General features: G+C 32.6%; 1 protein-coding gene across 2 annotated transcripts; it reads left to right on the top strand.

The window, feature by feature from the left end:
* The first annotated feature begins 5,742 nt into the window (after window positions 1-5,742).
* Window positions 5,743-9,801, top strand: LOC112741643 (uncharacterized). 2 transcript variants are annotated; one of them, XM_025790693.2, is made up of 12 exons: window positions 5,743-5,830; window positions 5,927-6,096; window positions 6,176-6,224; window positions 7,129-7,278; window positions 7,434-7,567; window positions 7,680-7,749; window positions 7,867-7,957; window positions 8,541-8,610; window positions 8,772-8,867; window positions 8,968-9,067; window positions 9,154-9,305; window positions 9,398-9,801. In XM_025790693.2, exons 1-12 carry the CDS (start codon window positions 5,776-5,778, stop codon window positions 9,527-9,529), a joined length of 1,269 nt encoding a protein of 422 aa, XP_025646478.1. In that variant the 5' UTR covers window positions 5,743-5,775; the 3' UTR covers window positions 9,530-9,801. The 2 variants fall into 2 exon arrangements, with proteins under 2 accessions (XP_025646478.1, XP_025646477.1); XM_025790692.2 differs by having other exon boundaries at window positions 5,770-5,845.
* The last annotated feature ends 3,170 nt before the right edge of the window (window positions 9,802-12,971 follow it).

The following is a 12,971-nucleotide window of genomic DNA, read 5'->3' as shown; positions in this document are numbered from 1 at the left end:
AACCCTCAACACAAGCAAATCAAGTATAATTTTTATGCATTATTGTTAAATTAGTTTTAAATTTTTTGAAAATTTAGCCATCAAGAGTATATTTGATGCAAATAAAAATTTTTTAGGACAAAATTGAAACAAAATAAAATTTAAGAGTATTTTTAAAATTTTTGCCAAACTTCAAGGACAAAAAGTATACGTTACCCCAACAGGAAGCACAAGCACGCAATAGTATTGATAATTTCAATCCAGACTTATGTATGCAAGGATCAATTAAATTTTTAAAGAGATAAATACTAAATTGGTACCTAAAAGATTTTGGTGCTGATAAAATGGTACCTAACTTTTGTTATTGACAAAATAACCCTTGAAAAATTTTAAAATTTGACAAAATCATCCAACCGTGAAAGGATGATGTCACGGTGAACGAAAAATACTGATGTGGCCATCGAAACTCCAACGATATTTCCAGTCTTCTTCTTCTTTGCCATGACGAAAGGGACACAGCGGCGAGGTGCTGCCATGACAGAAGGGACGCTTTTTCTTTTTCTTCTTCTTCTTTGCCATGACGGAAGGGAGACGCAGCGGGAGGTGCTACCATGGTGCAGGGGACGCGAAATTCTTTTTCTTCTTCTTCTTTGCCATAACGGAAGGGGACGCAGCGGGAGGTGCTGCCATGGTGGAGAGGATGCGGAAGAGACGCAACGGTATGTTGAAGAAAAAGAGGTGAACACGAGAACACAGCAAGGTACTACCATGGCGGAAGGAGACGCAACAACATACGATGGCAATTTGACAGAAGGGGACGCGAAAGGGTACGCAGCAGCATGTTGAAGAATAAGAAGTGGCAAACACGAAGAACGCGGCGAGGTGCAACAGCGTGCCATGGCGGTCTGCTTCTTCAGCTGTCATAGCAGAAGGGGACGCATCGGCGTGTTAAAGAAGAAGAACCAGCGAACACAAAAAAGAAGGAGGAGGTTGCCAGAAATGTTGTCGGAGCTCGCTGCCATCACCAAGCTCTCTTTCGACTGCCACATCAACGTTTTTCATTCACTGTGATGTTATCCTTTTCACGGTTGGGCAATTTTGTCAAATTTTAAAATCTTTCAATGGTTATTTCGTCAATAACAAAAGTCAGGTACCATTTTGTCAGCGCTAAAATCTTTTCGAATACCAATTTGATATTTATCTCATTTTTAAATAGAATTTTAATCCATAAAAAAATTAGTCTTAATTTGTCAATTAAAAAATAGTGTGAAAAAAAAAGGGCAAATCACTTATTTAAATCAAGGGGATGAAAAAATTACATGAATAAATCAAATCAAAAATTGATTCATGAATCAACCAGTCCACATTTCTATATAGTTCGAATCATCCTAATTCGAACTTCATTTCCATGTAATTCGAATCATACTGATTCGAATTACCTATACATCCCACTAATTCGAATCAGGGTGATTCGAATTACACACGCGTGCACATAGTAATTCGAATTGGACATATTCGAATTACTCAATTTAAAAAAATTAAAAAATATATATTTTATTTCATACATTAAAAAAAAGCTAACAAAATATTTAATTACGAGATTTCTTTAAAATATTAATGAGCTATCAATTCGAATTCTATACAATACTCTTTTGCCCATTTTTAATAGCTCATGGATATTTTTTAATAAATTTTTTAATAAATTTATTTAAATTATACTACAAAAAATATTTTATTCTATGCAAAATAATTTTAACAAAATGGTTTAAAAAATGTTATAAGTACTATAAAAATTTGTAATGTTCTAATGACTTAGGTAAATACATGCATGTACTCAAATTTTAAATAAAATACTCTACATAGTCAATAATAATTTAGAAATTAAAGAAAATAATTTATTCCATACAAAATAATTAAAAAATATATTTTATTTCATACAAAATAATTAAAAATATATTTTATTCCATACAAAATAATTTAAAAAAATGGCTTAAAAGATGTTACGAGTACTATAAAAATTTGTAATATTCTAGTAATTTAGGTAAATACATGATAAAAATATATTTTCTTTAATTTTTAAATTATTATTAATTATGTAGAGTATTTTTTTAATGTCCTAAGTCATTAGGACATTACAAATTTTTATAGTACTCCTAATATCTTTTAAGTCATTTTTTAAATTATTTTGTATAGAATGAAATATTTTTTTGTGGTATAATTTAAATAAATTTATTAAAAAAATTCATGAGCTATTAAGAATGAGCAGAAGAATATTGTATAGAATTCGAATTGCTCACCATATAATTCGAATCAGAGTGATTCGAACTTCTCCATGCGTAATTCGAATTATGTAATATCTCACCATATAATTTAAATAAATTTATTAAAAAATATTCATGAGCTATTAAAAATGGGCAAAAGAGTATTGTATGGAATTCAAATTGATAGCTCATTAATATTTTAAAGAAATCTCGTAATTAAATATTTTGTTAGCTTTTTTTTAATGTATGAAATAAAAAATATATTTTTTTAAATTTTTAAATTATTAATTTTTTTATAAATTTTTTTAAATTATTACTCACGAAATATATATTTTTAAACTTTTTTAATAACTATTTTTTAAATTGAGTAATTCGAATCTGCCCAATTCGAATTACTATGTGCACATGTGTGTATAATTTAAATCACCTTGATTCGAATGAGTGTGGGTGTAATTCGAATCAGGTTGATTTGAATTAGTGGGTGTATGTATGATTCGAATCACATGGAAATAAAGTTCGAATTAGGGTGATTCGAACTATATAAAAATGTAGACGGGTAGATTTATGAACCAATTTTTAATTTGGCTAATTCATATAATTTTTTTATTCCCTTAGCTTAAATAAGTGATTTGTCCGAAAAAAAAAATCGTTGATTCTAGGGATAAGTACTTTTTTCGTCCCCAAGGTCTGGGGTCGAAATCAAAATCGTCCCCGACCTTTTTTTCTTATTAAAATCATCCTTAACGTTCAAAAACGCTTTAAAATCATCATTTTCCGAATTTTTGGACCGAAATACCCTCATCATCATCATTCTCCTCTTCACCTTCCTCACCCCACCACCTCCACTGCCACCAACATTACCACCACAACCACCATCAACACCAACACCACCACCACCACCACCACCACCAATCAACACCAACACCAACAACACCAAACAACAACAACAACAACACCATACCACCACAACCACCATCAACACTAACACCTCCACCACCACCACCACCATCAAGCCCCTCACTGTAACCCCCCACTAGGGGTGTGCATGGGTTGGGTGAAACCGGGTTTGACGTGACCCAGACCCGACCCGAAATATATACCGGGCCTATATATTAGATCCGAACCCGACCCTAGACCTGATGAAACCTATACACTTTCGGGCCATGATTATGCCGGATAAAAATCGGGTGAAAACCGGGCCGTTAACATTATATTACCTTGATACCTTCTTGTAAGTTAGCATGTAAAAATATCCAAATTTTCAAGACTCCAATCATTATTTGACATGGTAAGATTCACTTAGAAAAATATAATAAGAACCAACTCTTCTCTAAAATTAAAGCATAATCATAATCAATACTAATATTGTCTAATAACACCAAATATTTAAATCAATACAAATAACACAAGATTATGCATTAGTCTAAAGTCTTATGCATTTTAAATATAAAATATTAACTTATAGTCTTATATATAATGACTAATAACACAAAATATTAAGGTTTACAACACTTAAATTTCACATAATAATAGCCATCATCCATCACTAATAACACAAAATATTAATTATGTATGATGACCGGGCCACCGGGCCGATTTTGGGTGACCCGAACTATGTCCCGGACCCGACCCGAAATAATGACCGGGTCTATTTTTGAGACCCATACCCGGCCCTAGACATGATGAAATCACATCAAATTAGCCCCTAAAGTGTTCGGGACCGGGCTGGGTCTTCGGACCGGGCCGGGCCATGCACACCCCTACCCCCCACCCCTCACCCCTTCACCCCCTCACCGTAACCCCCACCCCTCACCCCACCCCCCACCCCCCTCACCCCAACTCCCTCACCGTAACCCCCCCACCCCTCTCATCCCTCTCACCCCCTCACCGTAACCCCCCACCCCTCTCACCCCTTACCCCCTTCTTCATCACCATTAACCCAGTAACCCCCAATTTCCTTCTTCATCATCAAACCTCTTACCCCCTTCTTCATCACCAAGCCTCTTTCTCTCTCCCTCCCTCCCCAAGCCTCTTTCTCTCTCCCTCCCAGTAACCCAGTAACCACAAAATAAATAAAAAATTCAGCAACAACATCAATCACAAAATAATAACAAAATTAGCAACAATCCATCATCAATCATGTATATGTTCTTCAAAAAAAAAAAAAAAAGGAAGAACAAAGAACAGAGAAAGAGAAGGGTGAATCAACAACAAAAACAAAAATAGAGGTAGGGGCGGCGGCAGATTGGACACAGGGGCGGCGCGGCAGCGGGTTGGACGCAGGGCGGGCGGCGGCGGGTTGGACGCAGGAGCGGCGCGACGGCGGGTTGGAGGCAGGGGCGGCGGCGGGTTGGATGCAGGGGGTGAGGGGTGATGGAATGGGGTGAGGGGGTGGGAGTTACAGTGAGGGGGTGAGGGAGTGGGGTGAGGGAGTGAGGGGGTGGCAACTGATGAAGGAGGAAGGGAAATTGGGGGTGGATTTGGGGTGAGAGGGAGAGACGAAGAGATGAGGGGGTAGGTGGGGTGGGGTTTTATTTTTTTAATATTATTTTTATTAATAGTTAAGGGTAATTTGGTCCAAAAAAAATAGAAAAGGATGATTTTATAACGTTTTGTAACGTTGAGGATGATTTTAATAAGAAAAAAAGGTCGTGGACGATTTTGATTTCGACCCCAGACCTTGGAGACAAAAAAAAGTATTTACCCCCTTAATTCTATTAATTAAAAAACAATAGTTTTTAGGGAAAAAAAAGGAAACAATAGTTTTGATAATGTTTCTTTTTTTTAACATTTTGAAAAGGTAAAATTAAGAATATTAAAAATTTTAATTTTTTTTACAGACCTAACAATCATTTAGGTTTTCATATTATTTAGATATGGGCTTATATATTTTAATAAAATTATAAATATTCACGTGCCGTAGTATTTTTATATTTGATTTTGAGAAATTTTAAAAATAGTAAAAATTTTAGAAATCATTGTTAATTTGATCAAGTTTATTTTCAAAAGTATTTATCATAATAATATCATTCGTGATCTATTTAAAGCAAAAATATTATGATAAAAATAAATATTACAAAAATAAATAAGTTTTAAGAAATTTTTAGTTAAATATTTTTAATCTTTAATAATTCTAATAATTAAATTTATCACTAACATTTTATTCTATTAGACAAAATCACTCCGTTTTTACTTAGATTTTTTTGTTAGAATTTATAAGAATTCTTTACTTAAAGATTCTACAAACTTTAAAGAATTTTGAGATTTTTTGGTCTTTTTTAAAAAAAATTTAAGTGTAAAATTTTTTATCCTAAGTAATCACTTTTGTTTTTTTTTTTTAAATAACTATTCACACATAATTTTTTACACAATTAATATAAAAAAAATATAAAAAATAATTATTTTCACTAAATATAATATTATGTGATTAGTAGCGCGGATTGCATAGAACTTAGATTCTTTTAAAAATATAATGATATTGATATTTATCCGTTCATAAATCAGAACAGCAACTTAGGTAGGCTTGTTACTTGTTATGGCACTCAGATATTTTTGCAATACAAAGATTTCAACATACCATCATCGTCATGGTTTTCCCAACACATGTTTTTGTCTCTGTTTCATTCATCATCATCATATATCTTCCTCTATCTAAGATGCTAACTGTGACTGTGTAATTGATGCAGCGAAAGAAGCACTAGTGGAGTTGAGAAGCAGCATCGAAAACGTGAAGAGCCTCATTAGCAACACTTTGAAGCTTCCTTCCCTATCTTCTTCTTCTTCTTCTTCTTCTTCTCCGCTTCAATCTCTTCAAAGAGGAAACTGGGTTAAGCTCATTTGTGGTGCAAGCTTTGAGGTTACTACTCTCTTATTACTTCTTCACTTTCTCATGCTTGAATCATATCTAATCTAACACTCTCTGTGTTTATCTGTAGGATGTTGTTGATATCAGAAATCTCAGTCTGGTTTACACTCTTTCTGGAGGTAATCTATTCAATTCATTATTTTAATGTCTGACAATGAAATATTTGAAAGTTTAGGATTAGAAAGATTTAAACTATTAGTTAGATATTTATTAATGGATTAATAATAAAATTAGTCAGATTTTTTTAATTAAATTGGTCCTTTATAAAAATAATTCTTTTAGTTATTCACAATTTTCGTCAAGAATTTATGATATAAAATGTTAACTAATAGCATACATGACACATAATATATTTAATTAGATGTTGATTAAATATGTTTATGAAAATCTGTTAATTTAATTACTAGGTTATATTAGGAATAGAACTTTTGTAATTGAAAAAAATGACTAAATTAATAAATTTTCATAAACATATCTAATAAGATATATCAGGTATTATATACATTATCATTTAACGTTTTACAAAATTAATTTTTTAAAAAAATTATTAATGGAGTGACCAAAAGACTAATATAATTAATTTGCAATTTTTAAAGGACCAAATTTGATGCCGGACTAAATGATAGGGTTAGGTGGCGTAACTTTAACAATGAAAGATTTAAACTAAACAAAAATTGAGTTAGTTTGACAAAACTACTGAAACGGGTAGTTTGTAGGATATAATTCTAACCATGAAAGATTTCAACTAACTCCACATCCATCAAAGATCAGGTTAGTTTGACAAAATTACCTTAAACGGGTAGTTTGTTGTGTAATTTTGCCGAATGTTTTGATAGTTTTGTCGAACTAGCTCAAATTTTGATAGATATATTGTCAGTACTCAAATCTTTCATGATAGAAATAAGTAATTTACTCTTTAATTTCTAATTTCTAAACAGATGCATCATCATGATTTGCCTTGGGGTTTTTGTTTTTCAAACTTAAATGTGACTTGTTATTGAGATTGGAATTGTATGGGTGCAGTTGACTGCATTGACTGTGCTGCTGATGCATCAGTGGTTAGCGCTGTGAACGAAGGAATTGAAGCCGCAACAGAAATCGCAGGTCTTCAGAAGAGGCCTTGGGTTATGATCAGTGTCAATGATGATAAAGATCTTCATTTTCGTAAAGCCGGTAAGAAAGAGTCTTTGTTCTTTCTAGTTGTTGGTTTCATTATAATATTTCTGCATCAGCATAGTCCAACATAATTATCAAACACTTGATCCATTCAGTATTTTTGTGCAAATTTTTCCAATAAATGAATGTTGCTAGTACTGGCTTCTATGCAGAATTTGATCCAGAAGACTGTCCAGCAGATTGTTCTCGCCCTTGCGAAATTGTGTGCCCTGCTAATGCAATATCATTCCTAGGGAAATCAGCATCTGGAACTTCATCTAATACTGAATTACCAAGAATTTTAGTGGTTTTTAACTTGATTTTACTTGGAAGTGATGTTTTTGGTTTTTACAGACTATAATTTCATCTTTTCAAAAACATTTTCACACTTAAATTGTTCAATTGGCTTGGACGTGCAGGATGGAGTCATAACAGAACGCTGCTACGGTTGTGGCCGTTGCCTTCCGGTTTGCCCCTATGACAAAATAAGTGAGATATTTTCTTGCTAACTTTTGAGATTATAAGTTTTTAACTTCATCCATAATATTCTGATTTCCATGTATCATGTGATATTTTTAAGAATATGAACTTACTGAATTGATCCAGGAGAGGTAACATATGTAAGAGATGCCGCGACAACTGCTGATCTCCTCAGGAGGGATGATGTTGATGCTATGGAGATACATACAAGTGGGAGGTAATTTTAGTTACCAAATTAATCATATCAAACAATATTTAATGGATGACTTTAACTGATATGGAAACATATTTTCACAAGAACTGAAAGGATGATTCTCAATTATCAGTTCTCAGTTTCTCATACACATGTAATGTGTTTGCTAAGCTTGTATTTCTATGGCTGTGGCATAACCATGTTTTACATAGATGGCTTTTTCTTTTTCTATTCAGACAATTCAGCTGATAAAGCATAGAAAAAAAAAACTCAGTTTTCTGATGATTAGATATATGTTGTTCTTGTGATGCATGATTGATGTGTTTAAATTCACTTTCTCATGTTATTTGTCATGATACCACTTCTCCAAAATATTTAAACTGATAGGAGGAGACATATAAACAGTTATATATCTAACATACCCCCTCACGCATGAGCCTCTTTTGAGTTTGTATGAGTTTTTTTCAAGGCTTTCTTTCTCTTTTTATTGGCCTTCTGCTGAAATTTTTTCTTTTGGGGTCAACAAGGATCGAATTCTAAACCCTTGTCATAAAAGTTCTTGTGTAAATGGTTACATCTCTAACATTATCATGTGTTCTTTTTGCAGGCAGAGTGCACAATTCAAAGAGCTCTGGTGTGCTTTAGGGGATTCAGTAGAAAACTTAAAGTTAATAGCAGTAAGTGGTGCCTCCAACCTGTATGAGTGTGTTTGGAATCATAAATTATTAGAAATTATTTGATTTAAATAAAATCATTTCCATATTTTTTCATTCCAAACACACCCTATAGGGTATTTGCATTTGAGTAAAGAGATTAACATAAAACAAAAATTATCCAGGTTAGCTTACCTAATGGTGGAGCTTCAACAATATCCTCTATGAATGAGATGTTCTCCATTATGAAACCAAATCTTCAATGCTTCAACTTATGGCAGGTGTGCCTTTCTATGAGTTCAACAATCTCAACATTGTTAATGAACCTTTTATGCCTCATTTTTTTTAACAAAACCATGTTTGCTATATACACGAATGAAGTTGGACGGCCGGCCGATGAGCGGAGACATCGGGAGAGGAGCAACCAAGGAAACAATCGCCTTTGCTATCGAATTGGCAAAAGCGATAAACCGACCTCCCGGTTTGTATTCAATAATCCATACATATAAATACATGATCCTTGAAAACCTTCAGTTTTATAACAAAATCTCTGAACTTGCATGGTAGGTTTCCTTCAACTTGCTGGTGGCACTAATGCTCACACAATTGATGGATTGAGAAAAAAAGGACTATTTCAAACAACATCTATTGCAGTTGATTCGTCGAATTCGGCAGACGCCTTAATCGGCGGTATAGCTTACGGAGGCTATGCACGGAAGGTAACATGTTTACTTTCCATTCTTTGTTATCTTCCTTATGGATCCAACTTGTACATGGCAATTTATCAAATGATGATTCTACGTTTGCTTAGATTGTTGGTAGAGTATTGAGATCAATGCAATCTGAATATGGGGGAGCTGCTAGAATAGAGGATCATCCTCAACATCTTTTGATGGCTCTTAAGGAAGCACTTGCTTTAGTTGGACCTGTTAAATGTTCATGATCTCCATAACTTGTTCACAATCACAATCAGTGGTTGGTAGTTTATATTTGGAACTATAGCAGTACTAGTACAGCATATAGGGTAAGGAAGAATAAAAACCTTTTTTTTTTTTATACCAAAGATACGAGACTCGAACCCGCAACCTCTTAATTGAGTATGGGGAGACTATGCCATTTGAGCTATTACTCATTGGCAAGGAAGAATAAAAACTTGTTAAAAAGGATAAAAGAAATGTCATAGGAACATAATAATACGATTTAATTACTTTATTAGTCTTTATACCTTCATTAAAATTTTAGTTAAGTTTTTATAGTTAAAATGTTTATGATTGAATCTCTAAACTAAATTATTAAAAACTTTCAATTAGCTTTATTCTAACTATTTTTTGTGAAAAAACATTTTTTAGTAAAATATTTGTTTTTGTGTTTGATATACGATAAATTATTGAATATTCTAATAACAAATATTATAGGATTATTGTGTTATTTTTTTTAAAATAATAACTAATAAAAATTTAATTACAAAATTTTATTTAATATAAGAATCTAATTATAAATTTTTAAATCATAATAATTTAATTAAAAATTTAGTAAACTTATAAAAATTAATAGAATAATTAAATTAAATGATTTAGAAGAGTCTCTTTATGACTTCATGTATATGCCTCTTATGTTGGGCCGGGTCGAATTATCAACAATATAGGATATCTACTAAGACAAAGGAAACATATCTGACCCAAAAAACAAAAAAAAAGGTCTCAAACAGGTACAAAATTAAAAATAACATAAATACGGCAAGGAAAACTTGAAAGACAATCAACTTACCTCTCAAGCTTAATCCGAAATAAGGATTTTACATTGGAATTGAGCAATTTAGTAGTGAGAAATTGTGGGTTCCTTCACCCTTTGCAACAGGGTTTTCATCAGGGGCGCTGCCAGCGGAGGAGACCTGAACAAACCGGCACAATCATACCATGCATCGAATTCAGATCTCAAAAGAAAAAAAAAAGGAAGAAAAAAAATGAAAGAAGATGTTGATGAGAAGAAGACCGGTCTGAAAAGGAGACCATGGGTGCATTGTTTTCAACTCCCATTACTTTCAACTTCCACAAGAATTAAGTTATTAACATAGTCTAACTGTCTATGTAAAAAAGGGGATCTGGGTTTGGTGTGGGTGGGTTGTTGGGTTTGGGTAGGGTTGAAGGGTTTAGCCCAAGACAAAAATAAAAAACATTATTAACATATCGGATGTTACTCTTTCTTTTCTTATTATTAATATATAAATTTTTATTTAATAATATGTATTCATAGTTAATAAGATGATATTTTAATCACCAAAGACAATGCATGATATTTGTATTATCATGATACAAATATTTTATGGTTGATATCATTACGTTAGTTATAGTGCAAATATAATGAAAAAAATATTATGCATAATAATTAAAAAAAACTTGAGATCGTGTTGCATTTTGTGTCAATTGAATTCGGAAATCATGATTCATGTTGTGTGTTGTTCTCCCAGAACTAGAATAGAAATAGTTTATGATTTCCAAAAACAATAGTACAAGGTAGACAGAAAAAAAGTCTTGATAGGAGTTTCCTTTTGGCATTAAATTAAATAAAGTCAGTCATTTTCTTGGTTGTTATGGCATGATGGATGGAACTAACGCAGAAGGGCAAAACCAAGTAGTGAAGGAATATGATGCGACTCTCTGGCAACCCAAAATTTAAAGGTAATTTGATGGTGCTTAATTTTTATTTAACTTATTTATAGTAAATTTTAAATATTTAAAAATAATTTATTTTTAAATTAAATATTAATTTTTAATTTTTTAGCAAGTTAGATATATTTTTTTAGACACTATAATAAGATAAAAATTCACATACATTTATTTTTATATGAAGTTATTAATTGAGAATTGTTAAATAATAATAATCAAATTTAAAATATTGAAAAATAACCATTTGTATCTATAATATTTAAAACGCTAATAAAATTACTCACAAAAGAACAAAATTAAACTTATCCATGGCCGTACCTATAATTCAAACCTTGATAAAATTGGAAAAAAATTTATGGTACTCCCAAGTCATAATACAAAGAAGTTATCAAATCTAACGGTAAAAGAAAAAAAAATTAAAATTTAAAATCTAAAAACATAACCTTTAGCAATAAAAATACAAGATTTAACGATGTTACATTTTTTTTTGTTGCATCAAAAAAGACATAACAGATTAATGATTTAAGTTATAGTAAGATCGTCGTCATTCATCTTGAAATATGATAAAATCAAAAGAAAATAAAGTGAGTGAGAGAAAGGTAACCCACAAAGGAAACTATTAACAATAACAATGTGAGAGATGAGGTGAGAGAGTTAACATTATAAGAAGATTCTCTCTATTAAATAAAAAAAATAGAGTGGGGTTTAGAGTCTTTTGGTTATAGACGGAGGGAAACGAAGAGGTTGATACTGACCAAAAAACAGAGTGTTTTATATGTTCATAGTGGTGCTGGTAGTGATAACAATACTTGTGGTAGTTATGGTGATGTAGTGTGTTGCAAGTGATGGTGATGGAGGGAGTTTGAGAAAAAAAAGGGGTAAATATTATGGTTTTGAAAATCGGATCAAATTCGCTGGTCGAACTGATTCAATCAGGAATCGACAATAAAAAGCGGTTCAGTTTGATGTCTAAAATCGTAAATCTAAAAACCGCAAAAAAATCACTGAATCGGCTGGAATCGATTAGTTAGACTGGACCGAAAATCGACCGATTCTTTAAAACAACGTCGTTTTGCAAGAAAACCTCCCCATGCGTGACACGCCCCTTTCCCCTGAACCCATTCCCTCCTTCGTGAAAGCAAAGCCATTATTCTCTTTGAAGTTTGAAGAAAAAATACCCAAACCAAACCCTGGCTTCTTCTGTCTGGTTCCGCCGCTCCTGTCCATGGTTGTTGGCGCCTCCGTGGCTTCCTCCTTTCCCCTGTCCCAAACCCAGACTCTGTTCTAGTTCGGCACATCGTCCATCCATCGGTGGCTTCTCTGTTCGAGGCTTCGAGCTAGTCGTCGTCGTCTCGCCGTCGTCTCGCCGCTCGCCGTCGTCTCTGTCGAAGGTTAGTGACACTTACACACTTTTTTCTGTATTTTTTCTGTTGATCTGTTGATCTGTACTGAATGCTCTATTGATCGTTGATTTTGTGTTGTTGAAATTATTGCTAAAATTGGATTTGCTATGTTGATGCTGCTATTTTAGTGTTTTTTAATTTTTAAATCTGTTGTTTTTGTATTTTTCAATTTTTGAATCTGCTGTTTTTGAATTTTTGTTGATAGATTTATTGAATTTAGGGTGATTATTTGTTGCTATTTTTTAATTTTATTAGCTAATTGTTCTTGTTCTGGTTTTGTTGTATTGTTGGTAATGGTGTTTTTGATTGGATTATT

The sequence above is a fragment of the Arachis hypogaea genome, chromosome 14 (genome assembly GCF_003086295.3).
Source record: "Arachis hypogaea cultivar Tifrunner chromosome 14, arahy.Tifrunner.gnm2.J5K5, whole genome shotgun sequence".
NCBI classification, from domain to species: domain Eukaryota; kingdom Viridiplantae; phylum Streptophyta; class Magnoliopsida; order Fabales; family Fabaceae; genus Arachis; species Arachis hypogaea.
Note: the sequence above shows the minus strand (reverse complement) of the source record. Positions and strands in the feature narration are given on the sequence as shown.